This window comes from Amphibalanus amphitrite, unplaced genomic scaffold, assembly GCF_019059575.1.
Source record: "Amphibalanus amphitrite isolate SeventyFive unplaced genomic scaffold, NRLGWU_Aamphi_draft 000948F_arrow, whole genome shotgun sequence".
Lineage (NCBI taxonomy): Eukaryota > Metazoa > Arthropoda > Thecostraca > Balanomorpha > Balanidae > Amphibalanus > Amphibalanus amphitrite.
Genome location: NW_024882442.1, coordinates 158,044 through 178,149, shown reverse-complemented (window position 1 = coordinate 178,149; position 20,106 = coordinate 158,044). Strand labels below are relative to the sequence as shown.

The 20,106-nt window shown below is 48.7% G+C and overlaps 1 protein-coding gene across 1 annotated transcript; it reads right to left on the bottom strand.

Moving 5' to 3' along the window:
• Positions 1-1,135: 1,135 nt before the first annotated feature.
• LOC122368449 (TLR4 interactor with leucine rich repeats-like) lies at positions 1,136-18,039 on the bottom strand. The gene is made up of 2 exons (XM_043342384.1): positions 17,778-18,039; positions 1,136-3,656 (listed from the first exon to the last, which is right to left on the bottom strand). The coding sequence occupies exon 2, from the start codon at positions 3,634-3,636 to the stop codon at positions 2,095-2,097; it is 1,542 nt and encodes a 513-aa protein (XP_043198319.1). The 5' UTR covers positions 3,637-3,656; positions 17,778-18,039; the 3' UTR covers positions 1,136-2,094.
• Between the last annotated feature and the right edge of the window lie 2,067 nt (positions 18,040-20,106).

Below are 20,106 nucleotides of genomic sequence, written 5' to 3'. Positions count from 1 at the left end.
AACTGACTACTACTGAAATTTTAAGAAGCGTGGGCAGTAGGGCATAACGAACGGTCATCAGGTTCAGTAGCCGCGGAGCACCTTCAATTAAGGGGGGGGGGGCACCGCCGACTTTTGGTCCCATTCTTTCCATGCAGCGCCCATAGGGCTAATGTTAAAATGCCAAAATCAAAGGGGGGCACGGTGCCCCGGTGCCCTTCCCATTCCGCCGCCTATGCTCAGGTTATTTCTGACCTGACAGGCTCAGGGAGGATTGCTCTTTGTTGTTTTTCTCCGATGAACCCTCTTGCTGCACACTGGCTGATTCAAAGGATGGAAGGGACGGGGGGGGGGTGCAGACGTAAGAAAAAAGAAGACAATGTTCTTTCCCTAGCGCACGAAATCAATTCTTAAATGAAAATAAAACGAATAAGCTTCCGTTAAGAAGCCCCCGTTCCGTATCTTCCGTTCCATTCCACGACTCGCACGTTCCAGTGACTTGCTGCAGAAGCGTCATCTATACCTCGCCCTTACTGCCGGGAAGGCCGCGAGTTGCGACATCTATACTATGTCTAGGCCTGAAGTACCTCTTTAGTGTTCATCCGCCACGATGTATTTATTTTTGTCAATCGGTTTGGTCCTTCTGGCCGGATAGGTCGTCAGAATTATCTGAAGGTGCCTGAAATGTCTCGTTAGTGGAAAAAATGTCTCGTTAGTGGAATTCCACTATCTGGCAACTAGCCCTATGTAAACGCGGCTAATGACGAGGGATGGGTAGCATGAGCTGCTCACCAATCGTCCTCACTTTACCATGCAAGGAGCGTTGCATGCCATGCACTTTTCATAACATAGGTATTGCTAGCAAATGTCTCCGATTTTACGAACTTCTATCACGCCCTTGGAGTCATACGACTTAGAGTTCGTTTGTTCATCCATTTTCTAACCTTCATAGTGCCTGGCTGCATGCATGTCATGCCTATGTGCTCGAGCACCAGAGTAATTAGAGCCAGGCTGGCATTTGTCCAACTCAGACTGACTGCGATGCATTCTTAGACTCGCTGAGACATCCGCATTGGACTCTCATGGACACATGTATCACGCCAATAAGTAACCGCTGAATTAATGGACCAAATTTTCCAGATCAGAATAGAGACACTTTGAGGGATGGATGTTACTTATTTACGACAGATTTCAAAACACTTCCGGGGACGTTGCGACATCTTTGTAAAATAAAACGGCGCCCACGGACATAAAAACACGTTGGCTTAAATCACGCACAAGCTAACCTAGCGTACTGCGCCCACACCACTCATCAGATGCTTATCGATACAAGTTCACGGAACTGATTCAGAGATCGTATCACAACACTCACTGGCCACTTGTCCGTATCAATATCATACAGATCACCAAGTTGGAGATCGTCCCCACGTCCTTCACTGATACCATGGGGACGCGATATCGCTACTTGCCTCAGCTGCCGGGTACATTTGATGACTCAGAACGCGCCTGCAGTGTTAGACGACTTCTATTTCATTTGTTGTTTGAAGCTCTAGCTCAGATCTCATCCATCATCACTTTTCGATAGTTATAATGGCTTTTAATGGTTTCCTTTCTGGCCCGACTTTCAGCTGGCTATTATAAATTGCATCATAAAAGTTAAGATTGCTCACATTATTGAAGCTAGAATTATGAGCTGAGCCTTCATTCTTAATAATTCGATAGCGCGAGTCAACTATAAACGAAATTCACCAGCATCACACTCTAGCTCATTACGTTGGTCTACCAAAGGTCGGTCCTCTCACTTGTGGCTGCTGACGGGACAGCACAAGACACATCACCACCAGGTCACCAGCACATCACTAAAAGATCACCACAAAGTCAGTCCAAACATCCACTGGGCAGTGAGCCAGGCGCCGACTACTCGTAAGTCGCTAGCATGTATAAAAGATCAAAGGGTCGCCCTCTAAGGATGATTAGGTCACTTGCTCCGATACATTGTCAATAAAAATGACAAATTTCACCCAATCAAGCGACCTTTTGATACACAGATCCACTGCCTGAGTTCCGACCCAGATCGCTGATCACTGTTCCAGTCCCTCTGAGCGCGGTGTTCTCTCACAGTTCTGTGACGGGCACCAGTCTGCCACTGCCGTCGCCACCCGAGCTGAACCTTTCCCTGTAGTAGTACGTCGAGGTGGCCCCGACGGGCGGCGGCGGCGGCTTGCTCGGCCTCAGAGACAGCCGTGTCCGCCAGCCAAACACGTCCAGCCGCTTCCCGAGCCGGCGTCGGCTCCTCCAGACGAGCACTGCCGTCAGCGCCAGCGTCAGCGAGGCCAGAACACACGGTAGGGCGATCGTAAGCGCCATCTCCGCGGCGTCACTGCGGCTCTCACAGCCCAGCTGGCCGACCGTCAGTTCGCGCACGGGGTGCCCACGGAGGGGCGCGGGCGCGGAGCACACAGCACCCTCCGTGCTGACGTTGGCCGGCAGCTCCGCCAGCCAGCGCAGCTCGCAGTCGCACCGCCACGGGTTCTCGGAGAGGTCGGCGCGCACCGTTCGCCAGGGGTAGACGTCGGCAGGGAGGGAGGTGAGCGCGCAGCCGCGCAGGCTGAGGCGGCGCAGACGCGGCGGCGGCAAGAACACCCCCGAGGGGAGCTGCGACAGCTGCTGGTTGTCCTCCAGCAGCAGCTCCTCCAGGCTGGAGGACCCGCTGAACGCGTCAGCGTCCACGGAGCCCAGCAGATGGCACGAGCTGACGGAGAGCAGGCGCAGGCCGGGCACCAGACGCAGCGGCGCAGCGCCCAGCGAGCTCAGCGGGTTGCGGTTCAGATACAGCTCCTCCAGACTGGTCAGTGAGGCCGACAGCACGCCTTCCAGCTGGCGCAGCCCGGTCTGAGAGAGAACCAGCCGCCGCAGCTGGCCCAGACCGTCGAACGCGCCCTCCTCCAGCTGTTCCAGCCGGTTCCCCTCCAGATTCAGCTGTACCAGACCGGCCCGGGTCTGAGCCAGCTCCCCTGCGCGCAGCCGCCGCAGCTGGTTAAACGAGAGGTCCAGCGAGAGCAGCTGCGGCAGCTGCGCCAGCGCCGCGGCCGGCAGCTGCTGCAGCTGATTATCGGCCAGTCTCAGTCGGCGCAGACTGACGGCGCCGGCCACACTCGCCGCCGGCAGCCACTGCAACTGGTTCTCGGCCAGATTGAGCTCCTCCAGCAGCGACACCGGCTCCAGCAGGCCGGCCGGCAGCTCCTGCAGCTGATTACCGCTGAGATCCAGCACGCGCAGCTGGAGCAGCCCCTGCAGCTCGCTGCCCTCCAGCTGCGCCAGCCGGTTGTTACCCAGTCGCAGCTCGTGCAGTCGGCCCTGCTGCGCGAAACTGCCCGGTTCCACGCTCTCTAGCCGGTTATCGCTCAGGTCCAGGTGCTCGAGTTCCTTATAGGAGGAGACCATCATGCTGCGATCCAGTCTGAGGATGCCGTTCTTGGCCAGCAGCAGTGTCCGCAGGCGCGGGTTCAGAGAGATGGGGAAGCTGTCCAGCTGGGCGCCGGAGCAGTCGGCCTGCAGGGCGGTGTCGTCACAGACGCAGCGCGGCGGACAGAGCCCGGCGGAGAGGGACAGCAGCGCCGCCAACGGCAGCAGTCCGACCCAGACGGGAGCAGGCATCACACCGCCCCGCAGCGCGCCTGGGAAACACAGATGGGACAGCGTCAGTTGGGGATAGAGCAGTGCGACACATATGCTGGAGCCATTGAAGCACGGTCTTTGGGTGTCATTGCCACCGACAAACCCCGTAATTCTTGTAAATATAGGATGATAAGGGAAAGTGAAAATTGCATAGAACCCTCTGTTGGTCACCTAAGATCACACTTATGCTAGCCGTCGACAGACCTTTGTACTTGAAGTACCTCCATAGTCATATCTCAGACACGCTACATTCGTCTCTTTCCCTTATAGCTACTGACGTGGGATCATTCGTGCCGCTATCGGATATAGGCCGATAAAGAACCGTCGGCAGCCTTCCATTTCGAGAGTGCTGAGTCCGCCGCTGCTGTCAATGCAGGATTCTGTCGCGTCAACGAGTTCCTTTCGTCCGCGGCATCGGTTTCATTCAGGGGCGCAGCGGGATGCAGTCCCACATACTGCGCGGTTTGTATGGACCCAAAAAACTCGGCTTCCACGTCTCATTGGGTTCGTCGCTATGTTTGATGCTCCAGCTTGGATCGATGGAGCATCAAACATGCTCCATCAGTTCAAACATCAGTTCTTAGGCATTATGTTACACCGCAGGAGCATACTGCAATAGAATGGGGGTTTGGCGCTTTTTGCAGGCTCATGCTGTAATGAAGTGATTTTTGTGTTCACCCTCTCTATCAAAGCCTGATTAGAGTAGATTAGAGTGACACCTGCATGACAAGAGCCGCACCACTCGGAGTTTTTACATTGGTTCCTCGTACTCTTGTTGTCCTCTATCCTGTATAAAAACTCCGGAGTGTTGATTGTGCCGACACGAGGTCGTCCGCGGGACGGAATGTGATCACCATCGACCGGGACAGACCGACAGCGGCGACCACCGGCAGGATGGATGGTGTTTTCAGCACGGCTCCGCGCTGTCTAATCGAAGACATAGCTCACCTTGGTGCCGGGACGACTGTGCAACGCTACAATATTAACGTTAATGGCACTGCCTGATCGAGGCTGGTAGTTGGGATAATTAGACTGCTGGGTAAGCACTGCTGTGACCTGCAGATAATGCTGACGCCACCGCTTTTTACCAGATGTGTAAATGAGCTAATGCAGAGCTAATTTAATCGTGAATTACTTCGTTTTTGGTGAAGTATGGCACCTAAAAACAACAACAACAACTAAGGTACATAATTATACCTACGTCTTTTACAAAGTTAGCCGTATTGTGTCCGCCGGCCAAGTTTGAAGTTTTTATTCCTATGGTGGTTTGTGTGTTAACTGAAAAGTCTTTAGACAATTACATGTTCACAGGAGTTTTATATTACAGAAGGATGACTCAGCTCATGCCGTACAATGGCCACGATTGCAATTTTCACTCTGTTTCGGAGCTTCCATGAAGGTGCTAAGAAAGATAGCAGTTTTAAATGCCAAATGAACAGATTGAACCAGCCAGAATCGCTATGCTTTGGGGAGGATAAATGAACCATGTGTACGTAAATGATTATTATGCTCTCAGATTAAGGGAAACACCAAATAATCTATTCAAAAGCTACGGTAACCTTCTCAATAAAATTGAGGAGTTAAATAAAAAATAAAACTCAAATAGGTAACATAAAGCTAAAAAAAAAAAAATCATTCCTCGGTAGAGCTCTTAATAATTCATTGATCAGTTAAACCATTAACCAGCCTCCCTGAGAAATGAGACGTGCTGGTTAACGCTGCATTCTGACATTCGAAATTGGGTGTGGACCTTACTTGTTCTATGCTAAACTGCTGGTTAAGACACATTGCTGGTTAGAAGGTTTTAGTTTCGCGGCTCTCGGGAGGGTCGGAAGGAGAGGTGTCCACTGTCCGTGTCCAGTCATGATAGTCTCACAGAGGCATTGTTTCATGGACACGTGAGCGGCTGGAATGCGCCAGTATTAGCATACAATGTGCATGTCGTCAACACGTGCACTGCACCGCCGGAGCCGTGTTCACCAGCCACACTGCGGCGTTCAAGGAATTAGCTGACGTGACGGATTCTGTGAGCAGGACATGCTAACGACAGTAGTTGACAACAAGGCCAAGCCCAGCTGTGACAGACGTGGCCCTCCACCCAACTCATGTGCATTTGGGTTCATGACAGCCAGCGATGCACATACTCGTATCGACCCCGTCTCACATATCCAAACGTTTGGAAACCGTTTTTCGACCACTTGAAATCTAATGATTTTTTTCGATAGATGGCCTTATGGGCTGCTACGTGAGTACGACCAGTACGACCTAGGTATATGATCACGATATATCACACGATCTAGGTACATTTACCTATATCCTATCTATACGAGAGTAACAATGGATTTCCTATTTTCTGTCTGAAGCCCGTGCACTTCTTTCGTTGTTTCGGTTCCGTGCCGCCTGGTGCCGTAAATGTTCTGCTACCTCCCGTCCTTCCTATCAGACGTCTTATTCAGCCGGTGGCAGTCAGAGACGGTGGGTGGTAGTGGGACAGCACGCGAGCCCCGCATTAGCCCAAATACACACACCTACACCCACTCACACTCACATCAGCACACCCACACATACATACAGAGAGAAGGACCGAGCTACCCTCGACTCTGTCAGACAGCTTGTTGTAGGAGGTGCAGATGAAAAGGCTCGGCCTTCGTCCACAGTGAACGAGGGGGATGAAAACCAGCTCAGTCGTCCTTGGCTCACGCTGTAAAACATCGTTTATTGCAGCTGTGCTGATAGATTCTTGTGTGTGTAAGGACATAAAGTCAATCGTCATTTGAGACAGCTTTTGCTCTTATCACACTAGCAGAAAACATGCCCTGGTATTCAGTTAGGATCAGTGTTGCTTGCTACATCTGCAATATTGACGACAACTTTTCAAAGTCAGATGATTCATGGTTGCTATGGAAGCGTTACATACAACAAATTAACAATCAAATAGTTACACAAGAACAGATATTCCATCCAAGCGTTTTCCTTGAGCACGCTGTCAGCGAGGACAATCATCATCCCATAACTGCAAATGATTGCATTCTAGTGCCACTGCTGCAGTACTCGTAAACAATGAGCTGATGGACAACCGAAACCTGAATTGCAGCATGGTGCTCGCAAAGCAGCAGCTCTTCTGTGTGTTCTGCGTTCGAAGCCTGGTCTCCTGCTCCACAGCCACTGCTGACGGGGATTTTGTTTATTTGTTTATTTATTTCATAACAACCACAGGCCGAGGCCCACATTAAGGCTGCAGTCGCAATAAAATTTCCCATCCCACCCCCTCAGGCATTCAACCCGCTCTGCCCTCCCCCTACACACATACAATCCCCTCCCACATAAAGTAAATAAAGTAAAAGGGGATGGTAGGACGAGGGGAGGGGAGGGAAAGGAGAAAAGGGGGAGGGGAGGATTTCAGCGTCCCGCCACAGATCGGCGCCGGGTCGGGATTAATGGTCCACTCGTCGGACCGGAACCACTCGCGCCGTCAAACCGACCCTCTATTGTGTGCGTCTGTGATTAACTATCCGATCAGACGGCAGCCTGCGTTATACAGCCGACACACGCAAATCGGAAACGGGAGGCTGGGGAGGTAGGCTGGCGGGTGGCCGACTTACATTGATTATCGGTGGACATTGGCTATATGATATATGTAGATGTCGGATCGGACCGGCTGAACAAAGTCATCACAACTATTATCATATCATTCGACTGACTTCTATGCCTCTATCCACATTAACCGGATTTTGTTGTATGTATTATGCTTTTGTAATGCTCGGCTTTCATATTCCCATTCGAGCATCGTCTACAGGTCCCCAAGCTTACCCTCCACCCTGGTTCGTAGACGGACGAATGCCTCTCTATCTCCTGCTTCATTGACAGGCCCGTGCCGATCAGTTTTGTGACACTGCCAACAGCGATTCGCTCACCTCGATTGGCATAAAAGACTGGTGACATAACGTACTGTCATATTGCACATGCAGCATATACCTTGTAAATTGCAAACATTCTTCTTATTGTAGATTTGGTCATTTAGTCTTGTTCAGGATGTGTTATGTACAATTCTAAGTACCTATTTGATCAATGCAACGCAAATAACATTGTTATGTCGCGAAAGGAATTCCACAATATGATGCCTATTGCAGAAAATGTATGTCCAATGGTCGTCCTAAGGCATTTTTTCGACCCTCCGTCCAAAAATGTTCATTGTTCAAGCCAGCCATTTGTCCAAGACTTTCCATAAATTATACAATAATTAACACCAACCATTGTCATTTTATTTGCTTTTAATGTACCAACACCAGCCCGAAAATGTTTATCATATCGAGCGCTGAGGTGGGCTTTCTTTTCGCCAATATATGCTACACACGATTACTTTATATACCTATAAAAAACTAGCATGTGAGGTGTAGCATGTGATTGTCCAATGTTGTCCAAGGCCTGCTGCCTTTGTCAAACCAGGTTCCGAAGTGGACATTGGAAAAACGGAATTCCGAAGGTCCAAGTTCCGATTGGCACCACCAGTCCACAATCATGCTTTGATGATGCTTTGATAAAGAGTGCTGCCGTGCAGCTTCATTACTGTGCTGATATTCACGACATGTGGTAAGTAACATTTTTTAATCTCTAAATTGTCCCAAACAATGCAGGATCCACTTTATCGTGCATACCATCAAAAACTGTACGGCATGCCTACATTTTAACTTGTGACTCACAGCCCTTTACAGTGGTATCAGGACTCGGAATGCAGTTTTTGGATGCAGTCACCGGTTTTATTTTAGTCACTATCGGTCAGTTGCTTGTCGCATGAAGTTCCCAGTCGGTTACTAAGCGCCGAGCCCCCCCCCCCCCCCTGTGCGACAGGATTCCTCCTTGTGCGACATGCACCCCCCCCCTCTTGAGCTACATGTAGTCCCTCCTTGTGCGACATATCTCCTCCACCTACCTCATAGACCCGACCGCGGTGAGCCGGCGGTATCGTGGGGCGGCTGGACAGCGGATTGTGTCCGATACGGGCTCAGGTCCCGGGAACAGCGGTACCTATACAAAGCAGGGTCGGCAGCCGGGGACCGGTCGTGATCGTTGTGCATCGAACGAGCACAGCTCACCCGGCATAGGCACAGGAGTCGCGGTGACTGGGCTTGTGAACTGGCGAATACCTAAAGCTGGTTGAGTTGATTGAGAATCATCCCCACCCCTAGCTAAATATTGCGTCGAAATTATAACTAGTTCCGTTCTTATTATTACCAGTAAAACGCCTGTTGGACGAAGAACGAGCGAGCGAGATAGTGAGCCCTGCACGTGCAGAAGGGCGAGAGGGTACTTCCAACGGGCTTGTGCAAAGCACCCTTCTAACCGGTCGCTAGCGGTGTACCAAATTTGAACGCAATCGGCCCAGCCGTTCCTGAGATCTGGAAGCGGCATTCTGCACGTGCGCACGTGCAAACGGGGTCCAAAATGACTTTTGCACGGCACCCTACTAACTGGTCCCCAACCGTGTACCAAATTTGAGCGCAATCGGCCCAGCCGTTCTCGAGATCTGGAAACGCCCCCTGCACGTGCGCACGTGCAGTAGCACCCTAACCGCAACACATGAGAATGCATTGGCTGGTGGGTGCCTAACTGTATGCCAAGTTTCAGCGAAATCGCCCCAGTAATTACCGAGTTACTGAAATGGGAACAAATTTGGCACCTCTTATTGTTGTATTTTGCACGTGCAGTGGGGGTCACTCACATAGATGAAGAGTATCCGACCTTTGGTAGAAGGGATGCAGCTACCCTATAAAAATGACCGCAAGACAATCGCTCAAGCCGCTGCTGAGATATGGGCCTCTCAAAATCATTACTTTTGCAAAACTGCTTGAACACCCTTGACTTTTCACGTGGCACGTGCCACGGCGGTCACTGAGATGCAAACTGAGATGTATCAAAAGTAGTTAATTACGGGGTAGAAGGGATGGGGCTACCCAGCAAAAAAGACCGCAGGCCATTCGGTCCAGCGGTTGCTGAGATATAAGCCTCTCAAAAGCGTTACAGGCCGGGCCGGGCCGGGCCGCTCATACTGAGATTTTTCCGTTATATTGAAAAGACTTCGCTTCGCTCGCTGCGCTCGCTCGCTCGTAATTACACAATGTACATTACACATGTGCAATGCATGTATGCTAAACAACTTTTCAATAATATGTGAGTTCATAAATATAGTAATCTGATGAAGATGCGGCTGGTACAGTAACTGCTGGTGCCGGTACACTGTAAACCAAATCTACAAGTTGGCTCCTTGTTACAAGTTTAGTTCCAATTCGCATAGGCGTCACCTTGTCGATACCTTGTCGATTCACCAACCCCAGGCTTGTTGGCCATCAAACTAACAGTTTGTCTACAAGTTTGGTTCCAATTCGCATAGGCGTCACCTTGTCGATACCTTGTCGATTCACCAACCCCAGGCTTGTTGGCCAACAAACTAACAGTTTGTCTACAAGTTTGGTTCCAATTCGCATAGGCGTCACCTTGTTGAGTACTAGTCTGGGCCTTGTGGACCTACCAACTTCTGGATAGGCATAGTCGTTTCCTTGTCGGTTCACCAATCCCTGGTTTGTTGATGAACTAGCCTAGCCTTTGACTGGGCATTGCTAGCTTACAAATTGTCAACAAGTAAGTGTACTAACACTCTGTTCGAACTTGCTCTTCCTTACAATCGCTTTGTTTGCGTTGATACTTGATAACCTTAAGAACTTACGATTCGCGTTCGTTTTCAATTGCCACGATACTGATTCAGGAAATATTTTCTATACGGACAGGTTATTTTTTGGCTGGAAGTGGTGCACAAAACCATGACTGGCATCAGTTATTGCTCATGCTCAAAGGCTTGCGCTGACAAGAAACGAAATACTGATGGGTTATATAATTTATGAATGTGAATAAATGCATACAACACATCCATTCGGAAGTTTCTGGAAGCATTAGTATTTATTACGGTCACGTAATTAATACTATTGACTGGAGACAATTCCGAAAATTATATGTGGAAGAACATGGTTTTGTGCACCGCATCAAGCCAGAAGTATAACATGCCCGTATGACGAATATTTCCTGAACATTAAGCATAACAATCATGGCAGTTGCACGATCACGCAGATAATTCGAATAAATCATGATCGCCAACCAGATTAGCTTTTACAGCCCATATATGTCCATCAGTTAAGTTAAAAATACAAAGAGTTGAATTAAAGGCAAATAAATGTATTTATATAAAAAAAAACACCGACCGCAAAACATCTGCTCACATGTGCATGCACAGGTCTGGTCCACTTACATTGCGCGCGCAGGGGAAGGGAGGCGTCTCGACCGCGGGTATAGGCACGATTAGTGCGTCCCGCAGGCCAGAGGGGGCCTCACTCACAGTACGAACACGCAGTTTACAGATTTCACTTTTTACTGCACAAATGCTGGAACAGCCCTCGTCGCTGCTCCAGGCTGCACGGCGGCCGCGCGACAACTGCTGGTTCGAAACCGCCGCGCCGGGGCCCGCTAACGGCTGGCGGCGACCGCTGATTGGTCCGCCAAGTCCGCGCAGCTGACCATGTGTATGCTGACCAGCTGACCAGTACAAGTTAGGCGCCGGTTAAATAACCATGCGGCAACAAGTTTCCAAAACTGGTTAAGAAACAAACGTTGAAACAAATGTAGAGTTGGTCTGGATACTGAGAAGTTGGTGTGCATAGTAACTATTGACTCGTAGTTGTCACCTGACAAGCAATGCACCAGACAACGGCTTGTTTAAAAAGTATCAGTTGGTAAGCATACCAAGAGATTATTGGTTATATTACACAAGACTTGTCAATTTGGTTTACAGTGTATTCCCATTGATCAAATCCGAGTGTCTGCCACCTCACCTGCTCTACAAGCTCAACATAAGCTCCCCCGCTTCCCTCCCGGTGCAGAGAGCAGGTCACGTGACCCGGCGCCCCGGGCGAGTCCGGAAGTCTCCGAGGGCCCTCGAGAGGTCCTCCCGCAGTGGAGAGCTGAGCGCGGGGTGCGGCGACCTGTCTGGAGTCGACGCGATCAAAGCGAGCCGACAGTCCGTGCGTGTGAAGGAGGGCTCCCTCGAGCACCTCTCGGGCCCGGTCCGCACTATCTGTGCGTCAATTGCTCCAGGCGCGTCGGTGGGGGAGGGGGGGGGGGGAGCATAGTAGAAATTCGGCGCTATGAAGAATTGAGTTAAATAGATGCGAGGTCGCCAAACAATGACAGGAGAGGGGCAGAATGTCAGACGGCTGCAGACTCAGAAAATACCTGTCTCGTGATTTGAGAAGAGTGTACGCGAGTGTATGTAATAGTGCGCCAGTCAACAATAAATTAATGTTGTTCTAAGGAGGTATTAATGCGTCATCATAAGCTTTCATATTATGCTAAATACTCAACAGTCATCAGTTTTTCCTAATCCTTCCGAATATGAACGGATAAACGGCATCGTATTGTAGCAGATGTCAGCACAAGATCGAGCCATTAATCGTCGCCCGAGCCGCTTAGAGGAGCTGTTCTATATATAGGTATTATCAACCGAGATGGCTCATCGTTAAAAGCCGTTTAGGCGATGATTTTTGGACCACCACTTAAATAGACTTAATCCGGCTTCAGCAATAGATATCAGATGCCCGATATCGGGTTGATGCTGTATGGTGTGCAATTGTGCATGATGCAAGTCCTAAGAGGAAAAACCCTCGGGATTACGAAAGAATCAGAGCTCGACAAAAGTAAAGCACTGAAATATCAACAGTAGATAATCATACCTGCAGGGGCTGCTCAAATACAAGTACTATAAAACTTTAATATCAGTAAATATGAATACAAGCTCAAAGCAAGACTGTTGTCAGACTCTCTCTGGTTACGCCACACTGTAAACTCATTTCAACAAACGTGTGTTACTTTTACAAGGAAAATTATTTAGCGCAAATCCCCGCACCCTTTGCCATGTCATCGAACGACCCTATTGTTTGTCATGGTAGTTTTTCTTACAACCCACTCACATGTAGTTCGTTAGACTAGCTACCAAAGTTTGCTTTGTCATTGTTGTGTGAACGACTGTTTTCCTAGTTATAATCATGCGGCTACCAGGTAAAGACCTGCGTATGTTTCCATTTAACAGGGCTGAGCCGTGTACTTGTTAAGTCAAATCAATGCAAATCTTAGTAAGCATAGTAATGTCTACGTGCAGCAAACCTGTACTTGTAAGCAATCTACTAGTCTCAGGTTTGTAACGTTTTACAAAGACCTCCCTTGTATTCGTCAGTTTTCTCCACAAATCGCAGGTCGCCGCTCTGCAGTCTCATTATTACAGCAAAACAGCATTACTGAAAGTAGGTCATGTATTTAAAATGGTACATACACATTACACACACAATGTTGATAACACTCATGACCCATGGGGGCAAGGGCAATAGCGCATGCGAAAAAGCAATGAGCGTCATCACTTACCGAGTACACTGTACCCATTCAAATCTAAGGGGCATTCAAATTCATTAGCCCCTTGGAATTCAGGTGCTTTTTTATTTTTAGAATTCTTGAGTTTCTGCAGTTTGCTGTCTTCAGTGTAGCGACCCTTGCTTGCAAGCTAGAGCTTTCGCTCCTGATGAAAGCCTGAAAGAAAGCATCGCTATATTATAGCATATGCAGAACAATATGGCCTGGAGCAGAACACATTGTGCTTGCTTCCATACATCACGCACTTATTTAGCAAATTTCTCTGATTCAATCTGCATTACTATCAGTTGAAAGACATACATTTCATTAAAAAATGACAAAAACGACCGAACACTGTTATCACCTACCATTTTCACGGAAGTGCGCAGGAGGCCACATCACTGCACGGCGGTTGGCGCGCAACTGAAACTTTCAAAATGAAACGGCCGGAAACGTTTTTGGCGCCACCTATATAACAAGTAACAGCTTTGTATATGTTACTACTAACACGTCTAACTAGCGTAACTAAGTCCGTGTTGCAAAGGTGTAGCTGATACCTTTGACAAGGACATAGATTACATAAGTATGTATCAGTATTGTTGCAATGGTGTAGCTGGTTCTTTCGACAAGGATATAAATTACAAATCATAAGCAAATCTATGTTCCATATTACGAATAAGACCCTGGTAGTTTTCACAATAGCCTCCATAATCCTCGTCAATTTTATGAATGGTCGACTGGGTGCTGGGGCTGATACTAATATTTGCCCTGTTGAATTCAACCAACTATGACAAGATATTCGTCGTTCGACATAACCTTTATTAGTATTTTTGACAAACGCTCGTTGTACGACAACCCCTTGTCAAAATGAGTTTACAGTGCAGTGACAAAAAGGCAACGCTACAAAGTGCACCCTACAACCAGCACCTTGTCTTCTGCTCTGCAGTCCAGTACTACATAGAAATGTAGCCGATCGTACATAATGCTTCATTAATCATGTACCGTCCTCGTTCACATCGTACTCTAGCTGTTCCGTTCGACAGCCTGAGCTACTCGGCCGTTTGCAATGCCTCGAGCAGGGCAACCGTGTCGTGGACTTATCAGGCCGCTCTCGGCTCAAAGATGGGCGATATCCGTTACCCCGATACCATCAGTATTCAGTGCGTGATGTCGAGGAGCTGCGTCGCTCCCGCCGGCCTGCCCGATCAGTTCAGCCATCAAGGTCGGCGCGTGCGTAGGACGGCCGTAGGGATCGGGTCTTGTTTGGAGACCGAGGGTCTGTTCGACAGGAGCCTGCAGCGTGACCTCTCGATGTCACGGTCCCATTGACAGAGAAATAGTGAATACCCATCGAGAAATCACCTTCCGCCGTCCACCGTCCACCGTCCACCGTCCACCGTCCACCGTCCACCGTCCACCGTCCACCGTCCACCGTCCACCGTCCACCGTCCATCGTCCACCGTCCACCGTCCACCGTCCACCGCGTGCATTTACAAGTAGTGTGAAGTGCTCGGTATGTCACTTTAGCCGTGTCCTTCCCATGTTGCCTGACAGTTACGTAGGAGAGTCATTAATCGCTGGATTAACCAGATAGACCTCATGATTTCACAGCATTTGCATGACAAAGCTTACATCGGATCCCCCCGAGGCACGCCATGAATTGTGAACAATGTAAGTGGGTGTCTCAGATCTGTTAAGGCTTTTGTATTTCATAAATACTGATAACATTTTCATCAAACTGGTAAAACGTTACAGCATAATTTATGCAGGGTAAGGTATATAATTACCCGTTAAACCCCTACAGTCGTCACTGTATGTGTAAATCTCTGGACAAGTTTGACGTGATATATAAACAGAGGTAACAGGTGTATATATGTAAGCTTGCTAATCTTGGAAGCTGCTATGCCGTGCCTTAAATCGCACCTTCAAAAAAGTTAATGAATTGGCATAAAAGCGATGTCCCGAGGCTCGGAAAGATCAACCAAATTTCACCGAAAAATGTTTACTGATTTTCAAGACATCAGACTTTTACCTTTCTTTACTTTTTGGGGCATCCGCTGTTCCTAGCGACTTAGGTATTTGGAAGCAATAATTTGGCAGTCTCGAAGTGCGGCAGACGTTACGCGCAAAACAGTATATACCACCACGTTGTAACGATGGCTTTAGTGTAAGATTTAAAAATCGTTAGATCTCCGCTGACGTCACAAATTCTAAGGCGGCATTCAAATGCATTGGCCTCTTAGAATCTGAAAACTGTAAGTTTGAAATTAAATATCTACGAATTAAAGCAATTCTCGATGTCGTGCGATGTTGTGTGAGTGCCCAAACCGGTAAGTGCAAGCCAGGTACCCCAATTTGGCTATCTCAACTCAAAAGTAATGTTAAGAGAGAGAGAGAGAGAGAGAGAGAGAGAGAGAGAGAGAGAGAGAGAGAGAGAGAGAGAGAGAGAGAGAGAGAGAGAGAGAGAGAGAGAGAGAGAGAGAGAGAGAGAGAGAGAGATCCCTTTATTAGCAGACTCTAGGTCCATAAAGAATCATGAGAGGTCATAAGACCCTCAACTTAAAGGGACCCTCCCACCTTAACATTAGATTTGAGTTGAGATAGCCAAAATGGGGTCCCTGGCTCACAATTACCGGTTTCGGCACTCACAACATCGAGAAATGCCTTAAATCTGAAATATTGAATTTCAAAATTGCAGCATTTTGATTCAGAGGGGCTAATGCTTAGGAATACCCCTCTGAATGTGTGACGTCAGCGCAGAGATCTAACGATTTTTAAATGTTTGACTAAAACGTTTTGTAGCACGCGGTGTGATATATGCTATTTGCGCGCAACATCTGCCGCAAACGCCGCACTTCTAAAATAAAGTCGCTAGAAACAGCGGAGATCCCAAAAAAGTAAACAAAAGTAAAAGTCTAATATCTTGAAAACCGGTGAATATTTTTCGGTGAAATTTGGTAGATATTCGTTTTCGCTCTTTCTGAACCGAGCGACATCACTTTCATGCCAATTCATAAACTTTTTTGAAGGTGGGAGGGTCCCTTTAAATACAGACATTGCCGCCATGCCTTCCTTATCGAGGAAGTCACAGCCAGGTCACTGTTGAACAATGTAAATATGATTTGATTAGAGGAACACTGAAGGCGCGTCATAAAGTTCCACACTGATTTTCGGCACAAGGCATCAAAGCCGGGCAAGCATTCTTGAACGAACATGTTCGAAGCACTGCAGAACCTGTCGTAGCCAAATAACGTCCTAGCAGCATTGTTAAAACACACTTTAAATTTCTTCAGAACAGACACATGAAACGAGTGCCACAAATGCATGCCACTGACATTTGAACAATAGGCATCATACAAATATTTCTTAACCGAGTATGAACATATGGCAAATTTGCGACTGATCGTATTAGCACGGCAACAAAGATTACGATATTGCTGTCGGATTTCTAAGTCATCGACTCTAGAGCCCACATTGCTGAGTTGATACCCAAGATACTTGTAAGAGTCAACGAATTTCAAAGCACAGCCACCAAGCGAGATAGTAAGAACATAGAGATCACGAAATAACTTAGGACATATTTTCATGCAAACAGTCTTTCTAGTGTTGAATTTGATATCATGCTCAATTGTATAGGAATCACAGACATTCAACATTTTCTGCAGTCCATATGATGAAGGGGATAGCAGGACCATGTCATCAGCATAATATAAATGATTTACACTACCTTGAAAATGACACCCAACACCACTCCGATCAAGAAGCGTCGATAGACCATCAGTGTACGCATTAAACAGATATGGAGATAATATCCCACCTTGCCTTACCCCGTTTGTCACCGTAAACCCTTCGGATAACAAGCCACCCCATAAAACATAAAATTGTTGAGTCTCGTACCACGAAGAAAGAAACTTCACAAGACTCACATCAATTTTCCTCTCTAGAAGTATAGCAAATAACTTCCAGTGGTTGACTCGGTCAAAAGCCTTCCGTGCATCGAGAAAGCATACAAATACCGGACTTCTATTTCGCAGATAATAGTCACTTATTTCTTAAGGTGGGATGGTCACTTAAGGTGGGATGGTCACTTTATAACGCCACACTGATTTTCGTTGAAACACTATGCAGTGCAAAAATAGCAGGTCACGCCAGCCGTGAATGTAAGAGCGAGGATGAAAAGGTACGACAGTGAAGTGACCTGGCGCAAGTTGCATTTAGGAGTGCCAGTATAATGGCCGAAAATGATAGCAGCGGACACATCATGTGCACATTGTGACATTCCATCCGTGACATGTACTATACATTGTGCATTGTGCAAGCATTAGCTGATTATATTGCAGGTTATATATATACACCTGAACGAAAGGAATATTATTTCAGTGAATGCTGACTGCTGAGCCAGTGTAAGTGGTCTATAATTGAGCTGGAACTGGCTCAGCCAAAGTCCCGATTGAAACCAGAGGCTACTCCAAAACAGCCTATTGTGTTCAGCTGTCCTCCTGAGGATTAAAGATTAAAGGATTAAAGAGGAATATTAAACATTGGAACCCTGGTTACTGACATCAAATGTTGACATATTAACAAATGGGGAATGCTAATGTTGTGAGCTTGGCTAGGAAAAAACGTATAAACCGAGGTGACATGCTGGTTGAAGTTAAAAAGAAGGTACAACTCACCTTACAGTTATCCGCGACCACCTTCATCTCACGTCAGCTCTCTCGCCCTCTCCGTCAGCACCCCGTCCCACCACACTGGTCACACTGGGGCTCACATTTTCCCAGTGCTCTGCCGCACGAGGTCCGTGCCCTCCCCGCACTCCCCCCTCGGCGGCGCGGCCGTCACTGGCCCGTGTTCGAGCAGCCGCCGGCCTCCGCTGCAAGCCCAGCGCCCAGTGTCGTCACGGTCCCGTCGGCCAATCAGGGGCGGCGGTGGGTGATAAAGTTAAGTGGAAGCTCCAAACACCGAATTTGAGCTGACAATTGACCAAGTCTTATACTTCAGTTTGCTTGTGGTATGCTTGTCAATCTTGGGTGAAAACCGTCGAGAAGGTCAGTGATGCTGCGGATAACCGATGGCTCTGATCTTACTCGTACCATGAGTTACGATCTCCGTAAGCCTAGGCTGATCCCTATTTGTCAGCACAGTCAATTCGACAGCCGGCAAACGTGAGGTTTGCTGATGCCACGTTTAATGCATGACACTTCTTGAATGTACTGTGTTGGAAACTGACAGTCGTGATGTATTAACTCGTCACTGTCGACACCCTGGAATGCCAAAAGTGCAGATACAAGTCTTCGGATTACAGTTGGAAGGATGAGGATCTTTGTGTCGTGTGGTTCACTGGCGGTCGCAGCCGCTAGCAAAAGGGGGGGCCAAAGTCACACTCGCGGGACATAACATTTATCCATCACCGGGAGGGGGGGGGGGGGTGATCGGCTAATTTTTTACGTCCACGAGGCGCCGCACAGTTGGCATTACTTATGCTTCATCCATCTCATTCTTGCGTGAAATCTTTGAGCTCAATTTAAGGCAAAATCAACGGTTCCATTTACCGTCTCACGGTGTGCCCACCGGTCGGGCCGCTGCACCGTCCATGACGACGGATCGGTGTAGCATAGGTATACTGGAAGGTTAGGCACGCGGATTCATGATCTTACCACTATAAAACAATTCGGAAAAGTGCAGATACATCTTGCTAAAAAGTACAGATACCTCTTGCTTTGAACAAGCATGTGAAACCCAGAGAGCATTTTTAGACTATGACATTTACCCATATAGGTACCTAGTTGTGTGGCGGCGGGAGAGAGTAGGTACACCGGCCTCTGGAGACCCCCACAGGTTCCGAGCTTTCATGGAATTGGCATCTGAGGGCCGCGCGCGACTCCTGCGGGGCTTCGCAACGGCTCTGTTGGGGCTCACTCAACCTGCCTAGTCCTACTGCTAAAAAGACTGGCCCTGAGCCCTAAGGACTTCATCAGTCTCTGCCAGCCCCAGGACCCACACCGGCTCATGGGGTCCCGACCTCGAAATATGAGGGAATCAGCGCGGGACCATCAGGACGTAAAGCAATCTCGATCAGGACCAACGTAAGGCTGTGCCGGAGACTGCGTGAGCCCTCTGATCTTCGGAAACCCACCCATGTATGTTTTCATGTAGAGACTAGTTTAGGGCCCTCAGAGACCAGTACAGGGCCTGCAAACTACAAAGGCCAGTAGTTTGAGACCATCAGAGACCGAGTTGGGCTCTCAGAGGCTAATGTGGGTCCTTACTCATTACAGGCCAGCATGGGCCCTCAGAGGTCAGCGTGGGGCCCTAAAAGACCGGCATGAGCCGTCGTTGGACCCCAGAGGCCAGCAGAGGGCCCTCAAAGGCCAAGATGGGCCCTCCTCAGAGGCCAATGCAGACCCTTAGAGGCCGGCATCGGGTCTTCAGCAGCCAGTGCGGGGCCCTTATTGGCACCTAAAGGTTCGTCTTGGGACACCAGAGACAGAAATAAGGCCACCAGAGACCGGTGTGAGACCCTCAGACGCCGGTTGGGACCCCTGAGGCCGGTTAGGGGCCCTCATAGGCCAGATGTGGGGCCTCAGAGGTTGATGTAGGCTCTTAGCGGTCAACGTGGGCGCTTGACCGCCACTGAAGTTCCCTCAGAGGTCAGTGTAGGACGTTCAAAGACCGGTGTGGGAGCTATATTGATAGCTGGGCGTGGTTTTTTTTTAGCCTCGTGACGATCGAATAATTGCCAGGGCCCCATACACCTATATGGGGGCCCATTGGTTGTTTGAGGGGGGGGGGGGCAAATGATATGATGGCCCCCTTTATTGACCTTTGGGGGCATGGCCCTGATGCCCCCCCCCGGCCCCCCGCGACCGCCACTGTGTAGGTACACATTACACACATGCCTCTGAGATTACATAGCTCATGCAAACTCTATGCAGGCCCCGGAGGTTCCACGCTAATCCTTAAGAAACCAAGCCGGCATACGGCGTCACCACCGGGCTTCTGAGG